Source organism: Monodelphis domestica, chromosome 3 (genome assembly GCF_027887165.1).
Source record: "Monodelphis domestica isolate mMonDom1 chromosome 3, mMonDom1.pri, whole genome shotgun sequence".
NCBI lineage: Eukaryota > Metazoa > Chordata > Mammalia > Didelphimorphia > Didelphidae > Monodelphis > Monodelphis domestica.
The window spans coordinates 428,025,620-428,040,648 of NC_077229.1; the positions used below are offsets into that span (position 1 = coordinate 428,025,620).

Genomic DNA, 15,029 nt, shown 5'->3' on the forward strand with positions numbered 1-15,029 from the left:
AAAGTTGCCCCAGAGCAGGCTAAACATGAACCCTCCTGAGGGACAAGTCCTTCCCCAGAATTTGGTCACCCAGCAGGGGTCTGATAGGGACCATTTGTAATTGGATGACTGAACTGAGGTTCAGCTTCCTCTATGCCCCAGAAAAGATAGTCCACTTATCTGACTGCAGTTTTCAAATACGATAAATTTTAATAACCAGTTCGGATTGGAGAGGTATCAGGGGAAAGGGAAGAGGGAAACCCCTAAATAAGGTTGGAGCCTTTCTCAGCTTTGGAGCTGAGGCCAGACCTCACAGGCTGGTGGAGGGTTTCTCTTATGCCAAATCTGTGCTAGTTTTCTTAATTTCAAAAACTTAGCAGTAGATTGTAAGCAACAAGAACAGTTCTGACTTTCAGAGATGATTGGGCCGTCTTTTCAACTAAAGCAATTAGTGGCACCTCAATCCAGACTCAAAAGCAAAGCTCCTCACCCTTCCCATGCCAGGAAGGAAGTGCTCTAGTCACAAGACCCACTGCCACTACCAGTTGCCCCTTTCCCACCAATTGTCAGTCTTGACAATTTTTTCTCTATGGATATTCCCACTATTGCTTGTTTTAACATAGTGGCAGAATGTCCAGAACTTGTTCTTGTTTCCTTTCCATAACATTCATGATTTATATTGAAATTCCAACCCATTAATACATTAAGGTAGATTTACTGATGATAACTAGTCACCAAGATACTATTTTGTCCTTGTGAAACTTATTTTTGTAGCCAAATAGAGTAATTTTCAATTTCTTCCCTTTACATTCTAAATTTTATCATTTTTTTCAATTGTTACTTTATAGAGGCTTTTTAAACCCTGACTTTTCCATGAAATACATTATCTCATCCCCCCAAAAAAAACGTTGTGTTATCTTCAAATTCAATAAACACATCAATGTCTTTATAGAACTAATTGACAAATATTATTAATTTTATTTTATAGTTATCTGGTGTGGAATAATAAGTAATGGAATGCTAATCTTAGATTTAATTGAAACCAGACCTAATGAACCTTTTTTTCATTGCAATAGATTCTTGTTGTTCTTTTGGGGCATGTTAACATCTGCTTGTTATTGATAGATAAAATATAGTTGAAGGATGGGGAAATAAATGTAAAAATTCAGGCACCTAGGACTTAGAATGTGGAACTTGCGCTAAATAAATGTATGTGGAAAAGGTTGTCTAATACAAAAATTGTCGAGTGGACTTGGTTGAGAATTTTAAATAGTTTCAAATAACATTTGCTGTTAGTGAAAAAGTTAATATCAAAAAATTGTCTAGATTTGGTGGAGTATGCTTGGATATGATGTGGGCAATTGTGAATAGAAGAAGCTAAGTGGACTTCAGAAATGTTTAAAAGCGTTTTAAAGGTTAGTGACCTAAGAGAAATAATAGCCATTGGTAAGAAAGTGGAAAAGAATAATGATGCAGGTCTCTAGAAAAAATGAAGATATTAGTATGTTTCTGAATTGACTGGATAGAGTGTAGGTGGATCAACTGCCTTATACAATTCACAGTAGAGAAATATAGGCTATTAAGACCTGGAACAAAACTCTCACAAAATGGCCCATAAAATGCAGCACACTAAATGGAAAATGGGTATGTGAGTATCATTTAAAACTGACAGGTCTGAATTTCAGCACCATAGACAGCAAAAGATGTCTTGGAGTAATCATTTTAGTTACAAAGAACTAAGAGAAAATATTCTTTCTGGCTACTTCACTTCTACAAATTAAAGAAGAAACAGATTTTCCTTAATGAATTTTTATTCCTTCCAATTTCTATGCAAAAGTCCTTACCACAAAACTATATGGAATGAAATGCATAAAATAAGTTGGTTAATCTAAGTGTAGAATGCCATCAATAGATAATACAGTACAGAATCATAGTAGAAAATTGTACTTCATTAAATAGCTCAGTTCTCCATGTTTTATATGATGTGTTCTTCTGCTAGGGATCTAATATCACCGTTGCTTTTATTAAAATCTCTAAGGTATATATTAGAGTTACTTTGCATGAGCAGTTTAGAATGTCAAGGAAATTTGAGTCAATCAATTATCTAGTGTACTTTATATGAACATTCTTGGAAAGAAAAAAAGACTGTATTTATCACATGGATAGCACAAAGAGGCTGTCAATAAGTAAAGCAATAACTAACACAGAAATCTCAGGTCTTTCCAGATCAAATCAGAGAAGTCAAAAGTTCCACAGAGTACTATGAAAGATGATAGTTAACATAGTTACTTCATTAATTCTGTGTCTCAATTTTTTGAAGAAATCTTTTCATTATGATACTTTGAACAAAAGTATTCCTTAGTCAAGAATCCAATATCCCAATGGTTCCAATTTTCATAAAGTATTTACATTTTAATCACTATAGAAATAAGGAGTGTGCTTATACCTACACTGTTTAACTTCTGAATAGCTATTTTCAATGTTTGTTTAAGCTCATGAAACTCTCTTGTAGAACTTTGTTTTTCTTCAGCAACTTTCTAAATTGCTTCTTTAAGTCACAACCATTTTAATAATCTAGAATTTAAGATCTTTTTGAGAAAATTTACTAAAGAATTTGTTTGTTTCTTTGTTTTGAGGTTGTAATGTATGGTTGGAAAACCAAAACATAAACAGAGGTATTTTAAGAACAGAGATATTTAAACAAACCCCTAATAGAAATTTTTAAGAACAGGTCATATACTGTAGAAACACTGAGTTCTGTCTTTTCAGGAAATTCAATATGCTTCCTAGTTCTACTACTGCAAAAAGAGTACAATGGAAATTAAAATAAAATACTCAACATTTTGAAGGGTGAATTTGTAAACATGTATAACGAGGTGTTTGAAAATAATGCATGTGCTTTAATATGCAGCACATAATAGGGAGTTCCCTAATACTGGGAGTGTTCACATCAGGGTTTTATCACACACTATCAGGAATGTCACCTGGGGATCTCTAAGTGAGATAGTTAGCCCTGATTGTGTACTGGTTTTTCTGAGAATTCTGATTTTCTGAGACTCTAGGAATATTCCCCCACCTGCTTAATATGCATTTATTTAATCACCAACTGTATATCAGGCTCTGTGCTATGTGCTACAGATACAATGGCAAAAAATGAAGTGAGGCTTGCCTTCCTTGAGCTTTTACTGTATCCAAATGAAGTATCCAGAGACAGTATAGTGTAATAGAATGAATGTAATATTAGGACTTGTGTAAATGTGAGTTTGATTCTCAGCTCTGTGACTAGCTATATGAACAGAGACATTCGAGTTCTTCTTTCATTTCAGCTCCCTTAACTTGAAAATCAGGATAGTGATATTTTCCACAATTACTTCACAGGGGTATTAGGGAGAACAAATGAGAATATTTGAGCTATTGGAATTGTTATAATGCTTTAGCTATGAAAAGAGCTAGTGCATAGCCTGACTACCTTTGCTATTCAGAAAGTACTAATGGATGCTATTCAAATGTGCTAATTTAAATTGCCAGAATACTGCTTGGATGAGATGGTTGTACAGGAGGGCAGGAAGGTAGGTTATTGGGTTTTTTTCTGAAAACAAAGGTTTTTAAACAGTTTTCCTCCTGTTCAGAAAGACATTGAATATTGTAATTTAAATGATTGTGCTTTTCTATTGTTTAAGGAAAAATTGTGAATGCAAAACATTTCATTTTCTACATCTAAAACAAAGAAGAGTCTCTTGCAGTTTCAATTATTCCTCCAAGAGCTTAAAATGTGTTCAACAGAATTCATTGCAGAACCCATTAAGTGCCAAGGACACTGGGGTTCCTTCTGTGATACAGGATTGAAAAGTATTAATCCTTCCTTTTCATCTCTTTTATTACTTTTCTCCAAGGTTTATAGTGGGAATACTTCACAAAGAATGTGTGTCTTCTGTTGGCGTTTATAGCCATGTTTAAAGTCACTTTTTTCTAAGATGCCTTTGCATATTATATCACTGACTTCTTTAAGAGAGGAAGAGAGTTAACTTATTTTTTCTCTTTTCCAAAAGACATGATATTATGCAGTTTCTTGAAAGAAGTGATTGATACGGTACCTACATAAACAACTCCATTGAAAGATGTTTCCACATATCTCCTAAACTAAAAGCTTTTTATGAAGCATAAATCATATTGGTGGGGTAGGAGAAAGGAAAGGTAGGGAGAACCAGGGTTAAGGGTATTTCATCATTTGATATCAAATTAAAGAGAAAATTATATAAAATAATCTCTACAGGCAACATTTCATTTTGCTATCTGACACATTATAAGAATACAACTTACTCTTAGATCAGAGATATGAAAGAAAATAATTTGGGGAGCTTTAGGAATTTAAAAAATCAGACAAGTCAGGCTATGAATCAATTGTGGCACTAACAAAGACAAACCACCAATAACATAAAATGCTTTTGCTGACAAATCCTTTAGAAACACTGCTATATTTATTGTTATTCTAAGTAAAACTAAAGAACATTCAGTGTAGGAAAATTTTCAGCCTTTTATTCCCTATTTCAGTATTACAACTATATCCTTTAATATTTGTCCAGATACTCCCATTATTCATGATATTTGGAAATATATGAGCAATATGGAAGTAACATTTAATATAAGGATGGGGAAGTATAATGTTACTATGTTTCTGAACATGTCAGTATTCTTGCTGCTGAAAAAAATCAGATGATGGCAAAGTCACACTGTGGCCAAACATGTTCTGGGTCACTTATTTCTGCAAAGTGTACTTCATATGGTGACCAGGCATAGAAATCTGAATGCCTAAGGTATGGAATGTATGGAGCAAAGATAAAAATCAAATCCATAGATGGTGAAAAGGGACACAAATAATGATAATACTTCTTTTGTTTGAATTCTAGAGACCCAGGTCCCTGACCAACCAAGCTCTCTTCATGTCAGACCCCTGACCACCAGCATTGTAATGAGTTGGACCCCTCCACTCAATCCAAACATTGTTGTTCGAGGATACATCATTGGATATGGTGTAGGCAGCCCATATGCTGAGACAGTACGTGTGGACAGCAAGCAACGGTACTATTCCATTGAAAAGTTAGGTAAGCGTCTTTGAACTTTAATCTTTGTTAAGAAAAAATGTTTTGAACTGATTTTATTTCCATATTGGTCTGTTGGAATCAAGAATCATTGACAGCACTGTTTGTGATCCATTAATACCTCCCCCCTCTTTGACAATAAAAAGATATATTATTCTTATTCTCTTTTTGTTTGTTATGCAAAATCCATGTGACATGGATAATTATTGTTTATTCACTTTTTTCAGTGTTTGGATGGATGTGTGATCTTGTCAATATTGGTCTGCTTTTAAATTGTAGATTGCATTCATCCTTCCTTCCCATCCCATGTCACCTATTTATGTTCTTCCTTAAATTCTCCAAATGTAGTCTGCCTAGAGTGCTCGACGATTTCCTCTAGGTTTCTTCATCTATAGGTAATTGTAATATACAAGAGATTTCTCTCTTTATTCCTTATTCTGCCTACGGTTCTGGTCTGACTCATTTTTTTGTCATTTATCTTGTTGGTGATATTTTATGCCATTTTGGCCTCTAGTTCAACATTGGTAATTCATAAATTTATAGAATGGTGAAGTTAGGAGTGACCTCCTATATTTTATATTCTAGTTTATATGCAAACCAGAAATGTCATCTAAAATAAATACTTTTCAAGTGGTCATGTGGACTTTACCTCATATAATTTTTGAAGCCTTCTAGTAGCAGGAAACTCACTAGTCACAGAGGAATACATTCAATTTTTAGACATATCTTAACCTGCCTCTTTGGAACCCTTCTAACTATCTATCTTAATTTCTTTCTTTCTTTTTTTTTAAACCCTTACCTTCAGTCTTGGAGTCAAAACTGTGTATTGGCTCCAAGGCAGAAGAGTGGTAAGGGCTAGGCAAAGGGGGTCAAGTGACTTGCCCAGGGTCACACAGCTGGGAAGTGTTTAAGGCCAGATTTGAACCTAGGACCTCCTATCTCTAGGCCTGACTCTTAATCCACTGAGTTACTCAGTTGCCCCCCATCTTAATTTCTAATCTCAAGTTACAAACCAAATATATCTAATTATTCTCAGACAAGAAAACCTTTCATAATGAAGCCTGCTATTCTGTTTTCCCTAAGTCAGCTCTTTAAGTTAAATATTTCCAATTTCTTCAAGTGATCATTGGATGTCATTTTAAATTTGAGTTCATCCTGCCTACCCTATTTCTTAGATGACTGTTTTTATTCCTGAATTGTTTCCTTTATTGGTACCTCCAATTCACTTTGTGTTTGTAGACTGATATGTGGCAATCAACAGGCAAAAATTTCCATCAAATTAGTTGCTTGGCATGATGGATTTTTTTTGCTCCAAAACACCTAAAAAGTATTTTACAGAATTCAATTTGAGTTTAGAAAAAGTGGATCAAGTAGTTTAACTTTTTCCCTCTAAATTCATTTAAGATTGATTGTACATAGATTGAGGTGGTGTGTGTGTAAGAATTAATAATCCATTCCCCTTCTGTATTTTCAAAATACTGAAAGACTATTATTAACAGAGTAAAAGAAAAACAAATACTATAACATCAACTTAATAAGAGAAATATCCCAATCACCATGGTTAATACAATTGTGGACTTAATAGAATATTGTTATCCATGTTGATATTCCTCCTGGGGAGGAGGATCTTTGTGACAAGGTAGACTTTACTTATTAGGATCATTAGAAGCCAGATAAGCCGTTGGTATTACTTTGGGTTCACATTTAAATGGTGAAAATTACAAGGACAAAGTTAGAAGCCTGGCCTCCAAAAACCTGTAGAGATTTACATGAATACATTCCTTTCACATTCATCCCACAGATTAATAAGCAAAGTAAAGAACTAAAGAGAAATTTCCTACTTTACAGAATTCTCAGTTCAGAAGTGATATTCTTTCAGCCAGTCCCAATGTTTGAATTTAATGGCAATCACAAAACTCATATTTTGTGCCTGTCAAAACTGTGTCAGGAGACTTTCGTTTATTCATTATTCAGTACACACTGTCTCTGACAGTTCATCTTGATGCTATGCACGATAGAGAAGGAGATAGATTGCTTTGGCAATGACTGACTGGCTTCCTAGCACCGAGAGACACGCTCAAAATCAGAATGAAGTCATGAAGGAAAATTAGTTGTATTGTTTCACTTTATTCTTTGATAATGGTGTTCTTTATCACAAGAAAACGACCTGGGATACCGGTCTTAAGATTATAAATGAGAGAAGTTTATAAGTCTTAAAGATTAACTCTGGCAAGCCTATACAAATATTGGGTCTGGGATATTTTTTTTCTGGTAGTGCAAGAGTTTATCTCAAAAGAACTGGAAAAGGTGTAAAAGATTAAGTAGGGGAGAAACCTGGTTGGTGACAACAAATCTTAGAAGCCTTAAACCCCAAGACTCCTCAAATGAATGGGGGAAAGGGAATCTATCAGCTTGCAGTATTTAAATCCAGAGAGTGAAATTAGATGGTAACTTGGACTCAGTAATTAACTACCAAATGGGAAATCAAATCAACGGGGTATTTTTGCATAACCATTATTGAACTAAAGATGGTTAGAAACTGCTGTGAAAAAGTCCCATTTTTTAAAGATGACTAGATTCACTCATGTACCATTTGGGCCTTCACAGTTTAACTGAAAAGCAATATAGAGTAGTAGAATATGAACTGAATGGAGAGGTAGGAGGTCTTCAGTGACTCTTTAACCTGCTGTTCTAGAGATGGGTCATTTTACCTCTGGTAAATAAATAAATAAACTGAGTTTTATTGAGAGAACCAACTGAAATTGTATGTAATGTTTATAAACTTGAAGTACAATATAAACATATATTATTTTCACAAAAATAACAACTATAGACTTGGTTCAAGTTAATAGCTCAGCCCATTCCTGAATTGGAATCTCTTCTTCCTATACATGTCCAATGACAAGTCCTTTGTCATCCCTATAGTTGGTTGGAATACTATTGGTTTTTTTTTGCATGAGATTTGCTTCTGGTACCTTAGTATTCTGCTTTTTGTCTTGGTAGTTAGTTCTATTGTTCATTTTATTAACTTTGTCTATCAGACACTGCTTATCTGTTACCAGGTACCTCATCTATTACTGCTACTTAATATATCTGACCTTGAAAATGGACATATTAACTTCTTATAGGTATTCTTTTTGATGGATTATCTTTTTTGCAAATGTGAAAGGCTAATATACTGTCTATACACACATAAACACACACACAAACATACACACACATAACATCTTTCCCAGTTGTTACTAAGGTCATAGAGCATATGTCCAGGAATTTACCCTACTTAAAAAAAAAGAAAAAACATTATCATAAATATTTTAAAATAAATTTTATTGATATATTTTGTATTTTCATTGCCCACATTTCTCACTGCATCTCTCTTTCCTCCCTCCAAAACAACTGTCCCTTCTAGAAAAATTTAAGTGAGAAATTAATTTACTACATTTATCAATACAAGCAAAAATCTAAAATTATATTCAATATTCCACACCCACTGACACAACATTCCTGCAAAGTGATGAGATCAGATAACATCAATTCTTTAGAAACATTATTTTTCTTTGTCATTTGACAACATTCACTTTTAATTTTTTATGCACAAGTGATTATCTTTCTTATTTAAATTTTTGTAGTTATGTATACTGTCTCAACTCTGCTTATTTCACTTTTGATCAGTTCAATAGATCTTCCCATGTGTCTATGATTTGTCATGTTCATTGATTCCTAAAGCACAATAATATCTCCTTATATTCAAATGCCATAATTTGTTTAAACCACTTCCTAATGGATAGACGTGTACTTTGTTTCTAATAGGTTCTTATCACAAAAGTTGGTGCTGTGTATATATTAGAATATATGGGAACTTTCTTGAAGGTTTAAAAACATATTGTTGAAATATTTAGTCAGTCATGTAAAGCCCTAGTATAAAGACACCTCAACATTTGACATACAAAAAAACCTGGCACATACTAGCTACTTAATAAATTCTAATTAACTTGACTTTAAATATTAAATAATATAACATAGCTAAAATCATTTACTTTTCATAGATATGGCTTATTTCCCAGAGTTTGTAACATTTGAAAATATTTACCTTTTTCAGTAATATTGAAATGATACTATATACATTTGTTGGGGAGGGAGAAGTATATACTAAATTCCACTAAGGAGTAGTTTTTGAAAAGTATATTGAAATCTGGACTTCTTTTTTGAACATTTACTGTGATATAACCATGTTGAAAGCATTAAGTAGAAATCAATTTAGTTCTTATCCAATGGGTTTACCATCTAAATTGGTACCCAACTTACACCACCCAGATTATCTGTAATAATATGAAAGTGGCAGAAAATTACTGTAGATTATAAAATTTAATAGAGGAAAAAGGTGGTGACTTTACTTGGGTTTCTGACCATAGGTTACCTGACAAATATCTTGTGGGAAAATAAGACCCTTATGCAAAGTAATGGAAAATATATAATCAAATTTCCTTAGAAACTCATTAGAGTAGTAGGAGAAGGGTGATTATGTATGAGTGGTTAGAGATAGCCACTGCTGATCCAAGTGAGATCAAATAAATACGATGATGATTCTTATAAGGGCTTATGTTATTCAAGCTCTAATCAGTCTATTTAAAATTATCACACATCTTAATGAGAATGAATTGGAATTTTTCACCACTACTGATGTGGATTAATATTGATATGGAGAGAACTAATGTTCTTTGAATTTTGGCAATGCCTGAGGAAATGATAGCTATACAATGGAAATTTTTAAAAGTCATAATGAGCATCCATCATTTCTTTTAAAGTCTTTTAACCTGGGAAAGAAAGTATTACTTCTCTTCCTAAATATTCAATTCATGTTTTCCTTTATTCTTTATACCTTCATCAAATAATTATTGAAATGTATGGTAATATAAATTTACCAAAGGGGAACTATTTGACAGAGGACTAGTGCATTCAGGAAAATTAGATTTTAGTTGTCCTGTTAACAGAACAAGCCCCTCAGTAAATCATTTCATCTCTCAGCGCTCTAGGCAACTTACTAAGACATAAAGTTCCAAAGAAGGTGCTGACTTGCATTAGTGGAGTGAGTTTATTCATCTGGGAGTTCTCTGTGTAAATGTAATCACAGATCTGATCCCTATTCCCTTTCTTCTATTCTGCAACTTGACCAATTGACTTCATCAATAGACTTCATATTGTTAACTGTACAGTAAAAGGAAGGCAAATTGATAAAAGCTTAAGGAGTTGCCTTATCAACTTTAATGGAATATTGTATAAGGAAGTGCAAGTAATATATGCTATGAGATTATAGAGCTGTCTGGAATCATTCCTTAAATGTTTTGTATGATATTGTCATCATTTTGATCATTATAATCATATGTAAAATCTTTGAAATCATCAAGTAATGGAATATTCTGATGAATTGAATGTACTATTTTTATCATCATTTAAAAGGAAAAAAGTCTTTTTTTGTTTTAACTATTGTGAAAAAAAGTCTTTTGAAAACTGCAGAGTGGTTCACTTCCTTGCCTTAGGGATGAGAAAACAGTAAACAGATAAATCTTTGATGGTTTAGATACAAGAAAGAACCTCACAATTAGAAGACCAAAAACATAGTTCTAGTTCTTCCCTTATCTTATTGTGTGATTTTGGATACAGTTTTATCTGTGCATTTCAATGTTCTTATTTGTAAAATGAGGCCATAATACCCATCCTATATATATATATATATATATATATATATATATATATATATATATATATATATATACACATATACATACATACTTGACATAAAGCATAGTAAAAATGCAACAAAATACATATCGTGTGCAGAGAACTGACCTTATATCCAGAAAGAAGAGCTGAATTCAGCCCTATCTCTGGCATAAGAAATTAGGCATTGAAATATTTAGTGTCTTCCCTGAGAATGCAGAACACACATATATATGCGTGTGTGTATGTGTATGTATATGTCTATATATACACAACTCTGGGCAAGTCTTTTTCTCAGTGATATAAACAACTCTATAAGAAACATGTAAAATTTCAGAAAGAGTACTGACTTGAATTGATAGAGGGAAATGTTTTACTTGGGAGTTTCTTAAACCAATTGATTCATAGATGTAGTCCCTCTCTCCTATCCTTATATACCACACATAATTATTTTATTGATTACCTGAGATGGTATAAAATACTTCATTATTATCATAATTTATTATTATCATCATCATCTATATTTGTGCTCATTGTATAGTTCAGTATTATGCTATATTAGTGTATTCTATACCTCAAAATTGTAGCTTATTGGGTTTCAATTTTAATGACCTAAGGCAGTTCACACTCATTAAGTTCTTGATTTAGAACATATAGAAGGGATTCCAGATTCCATTTAATTCTTACTCCCTCTTCCATTTTATAGATAAAAAGGTAATATCCCAAGATATCATGTAATTTTCACCAAATACCATAAGAAGTAAGTGCTAGAGTCAGGATGTGATTGCTTAAATTCCATCTTCTAACTCTTCACTAAATCACTCATATCTATTTGCTAGTTTCCTTCTTAACCATAAGTGAGTCATTCTACTCCAGATTTTAGAGCATTATACATATCTTATTTGTTTCTTCATACAGAAAATGAATTAGAGAGAATTAGAGAGAAAATGTCTCTCTGGTGTTGTGGATTATTTCCCAGTGTATCAGAAGCAACTTCATAAATCTGCTTGGTTTAACACCCACCCTTCCACCAAAGAGTTTGCTTTTTAATTTATCCATATTTCTAATATTCTATAAAAGACACATAGGCTGGGTTATTAACAAAATTTTGTTCTATTTATTTGAATCTCTTCATTCTTCATTCTTTCTATGTCCAGAGAGCTAACGCAGATCTTACAGGGGCTAGATTTTTCAAGACTTTTTGGATGAATATATTATAGGAATTAAACACCACTATTGAAGAGGATGAGAAAGGTTGTTCATCAATTGATGAGTCTCATTGTAGTTCCTCAGAATCTTCATTATTCTTTGTCTCTTCACGAAATCACTCATATTTATTTGCTAGTTTCCATCTTAACCATAAGTGATTCATTCTACTCCAGATTTTAGAGCACTATACATATCTTATTTGTTTCTTCATATAGAAAATGAAGTAGATAAATGAATGGACTGTGTGAATGGACTGATGATTCAATCCTACTAGTATTCCCCCCCCCATTGCTAAAGAATGATCTTTGCCTACATTTTCTGTATATTTCATTTAATGTGAATGACACAGATGGCAACCTTCATCTTCTATATTAAATTTTATATAGCAACATTTTTTCTTAGATACTCTAAGCACTTGAAATACATGAATTTGACCTCTCACTTGGTCCATGATTTTGGTGATAGTAGACTGTAGCCTTATTTTGTAACTTAAAAGTGAAGGACAATGGAGATGAGAGTTGAAGTAAGAAGATAGATACACTGAGTCATTTAAGTAAGCCAAGAGTGCAACTAAGCTTTCATGTACAGATAGGCATAGGAGACAACAATGATCAAATATGTTATTCTTTTTCAGACTCAAAATTATAAGGTTTTCTGCCTGAATTATCTGGATAATTATAAAAATTCTGCAGACCTCTTTGCCTTTATAAATATGTCAGCAGAATCTGTATCTATAACTTTAAAAAGCAATAAAATTACAAGTCAAATTGAAATTTCACAGAATTTACAGCATGAATTTTGTCTTATAAATATCAATACTCAAAGTCATATTAGAGTAGTTATTACCAGTTTATGGTAAAAATCAAATAACAACATATCTTTTTCTTTAATTGTCATAGACATAAAATGAAATGCATCACACAGAGTATGCTTTTATGAAATATTTGATAATTCATTTTAGAAAATAAGATTTAGAAGCAACAGAAAATAAAGCAACTTCAAAGAAGATAAATAGTAAATCATCTATAAAAATGATAATGGATAACCAAAACAATTTTGTTCCTAAAATTTTAATATTTATTGGTATATATTGTTGTCAAAAATGTTTTATGTTATATAACTTAATGGTTTTCTTTGGCATAAAAGAATATTCATTCTGGAGGAGGATGCATGAGAAATAAGAAATTTAAAGGCAAAAGGCAACAACAAGACATACATTTAAAAGTTTAATAGTCAATTTAAAAGTTTTATCAGAGTATAGAATAAATTATTAGGATTACAGAATATTTAGCATTAAGCATAGAATAAGAATTATGATCACAAATTGAATATCTACACATGTATTTAAATATACATCTTTTGTGATTGGCTAGTGTCAGTAAAAATCATGAATTTCATTTTGAATCTTCTGAACATCATCTAGCTCACATACTTCTACCTAGTCCATAGGAATAGCATGATATTTTCCTCAGTGCTTTGATAAAATCAAGGTAAGCTATATCTATAGCACTCATTCCATTAATGTCTATCCTAGTAATTATACTCAAAAAGCTTAGTCCGACATGACCTGTTCTTGATGAAGCTATGAATGCTCTCTGAGATCATAGTCCCCTTCTCTAAATATTCAGTGATTAATATTTTCACAATTATACCCCTTTTTATCTTAGGTATCTTAGGTTTCAATTTTCCATTAAATGTATTTGTTTTCTCATTTCTAGTTTATGCATTATTCTTTCTTGAAGAACAGTTTCTTACTTTTCTGTATTATTTGTGGCCTAATCTACATGTAATAGATGATATTTGAAGGGGTATATTTGATTGATAAATGAAAACTAATGGATCGTGTAGTTATCTTCTTTTGCCTACCATCCTCCCTCTATATCTCCCTTCCTCCCTCTTCCAGCCTCTTCTTCAGCCTCTCTCTTCTTCCCCTTTCCCCTTCTTCTTCAACCTACTTCTAAGACACTTGGGGTGAGCTATGATGTTTCAGAGGAAATAGTCTTTTCTCTTCTTTATCTCAAGTAGAGGTTTATTGGGGGAAAACAGGAAAAGATGAAGAATGAAGGTAAGAGGGATGGGGTTTTCCCTATTATCTACAGTGAATCTTAGGTGGGAGGATATTGAGAGAGAAGGCAATTCAGTCACTACCATGAAACAGAGCAAGTCAGAGAGAGTTACATGGATTATTGTTCTGCCTTCAAATCAGCCAAGCCACGTCCAACTTGATTATCCCAAGTCTCAGAGATAAACCCAGCTTCTTCCTTCAAAGTCACCATCAGCCCAAAGCCCATAATTCCAGTCAGCAGTTGGCTCTTGCCTTCAACTGCTTCTTGGTAACATTCCGAATGGAATCTTCCTTTGATTGACAGCTGACCCATCTCCAGCATCTTGTCTTGCTGCATGCCTTATAATTTCTCTCTTCTCCACATACAGTAATATAAAAAGTATTAGGAACAAATCAAATTTATTGACATAAAATATCAAATATATTGAATTAAGTCATAACATTTGAATTAATTTTGATATTACTATTGAATTTAACTTTATAACATTTACTTAAAACAATATGAACATGTGCTCTTTGAAAGAGTCTCTTGTTTTACATAATTTGAAATAGAATTCATAAGATTTTGATACATTTAAAAAAGAAATTGCTGCTTATTAAAATTCACACACAAGACTAGTTAAGCCTTTTCATCAGGCATTTGTCATCTAGGTGATGAAGAATTTAGCCATAAAAACCCAAGAAACACAGGAAACTCAAAATATCTCAAAGCTAGTAGGGCAAGTGGGAAAGGTTTGGAGGCTATTCAAAAAGTCAAGTGAACAAGTCATTTTGACATATGTTATATACACAGTTATAATTTGTGTAGTACCTAAAGTAGATAATTTATTATAAAGGAAAATACTAGAGGAGCTGGAAGCAGGAAAGACCTAACTTCACTTAAAATCTGTGTGTATCAGAACCTTGGTTTATTTATGAAATGAGAATAATAATACTTTTAGTATCTGGATCATGGGATT

At 32.7% G+C, this 15,029-nt stretch overlaps 1 protein-coding gene across 7 annotated transcripts in view; it reads left to right on the forward strand.

The window, feature by feature from the left end:
• DCC (DCC netrin 1 receptor) overlaps positions 1–15,029 on the forward strand; it is a 1,370,599-nt gene that overhangs the window by 1,151,873 nt on the left and 203,697 nt on the right. For all 7 annotated transcript variants that reach the window (XM_007486716.2, XM_056824442.1, XM_056824443.1 and 4 more), the window contains exon 15: positions 4,887–5,081. In XM_007486716.2, coding sequence (XP_007486778.2) covers positions 4,887–5,081 — 195 coding nt within the window. The remainder of the gene's footprint in view (positions 1–4,886; positions 5,082–15,029) is intronic.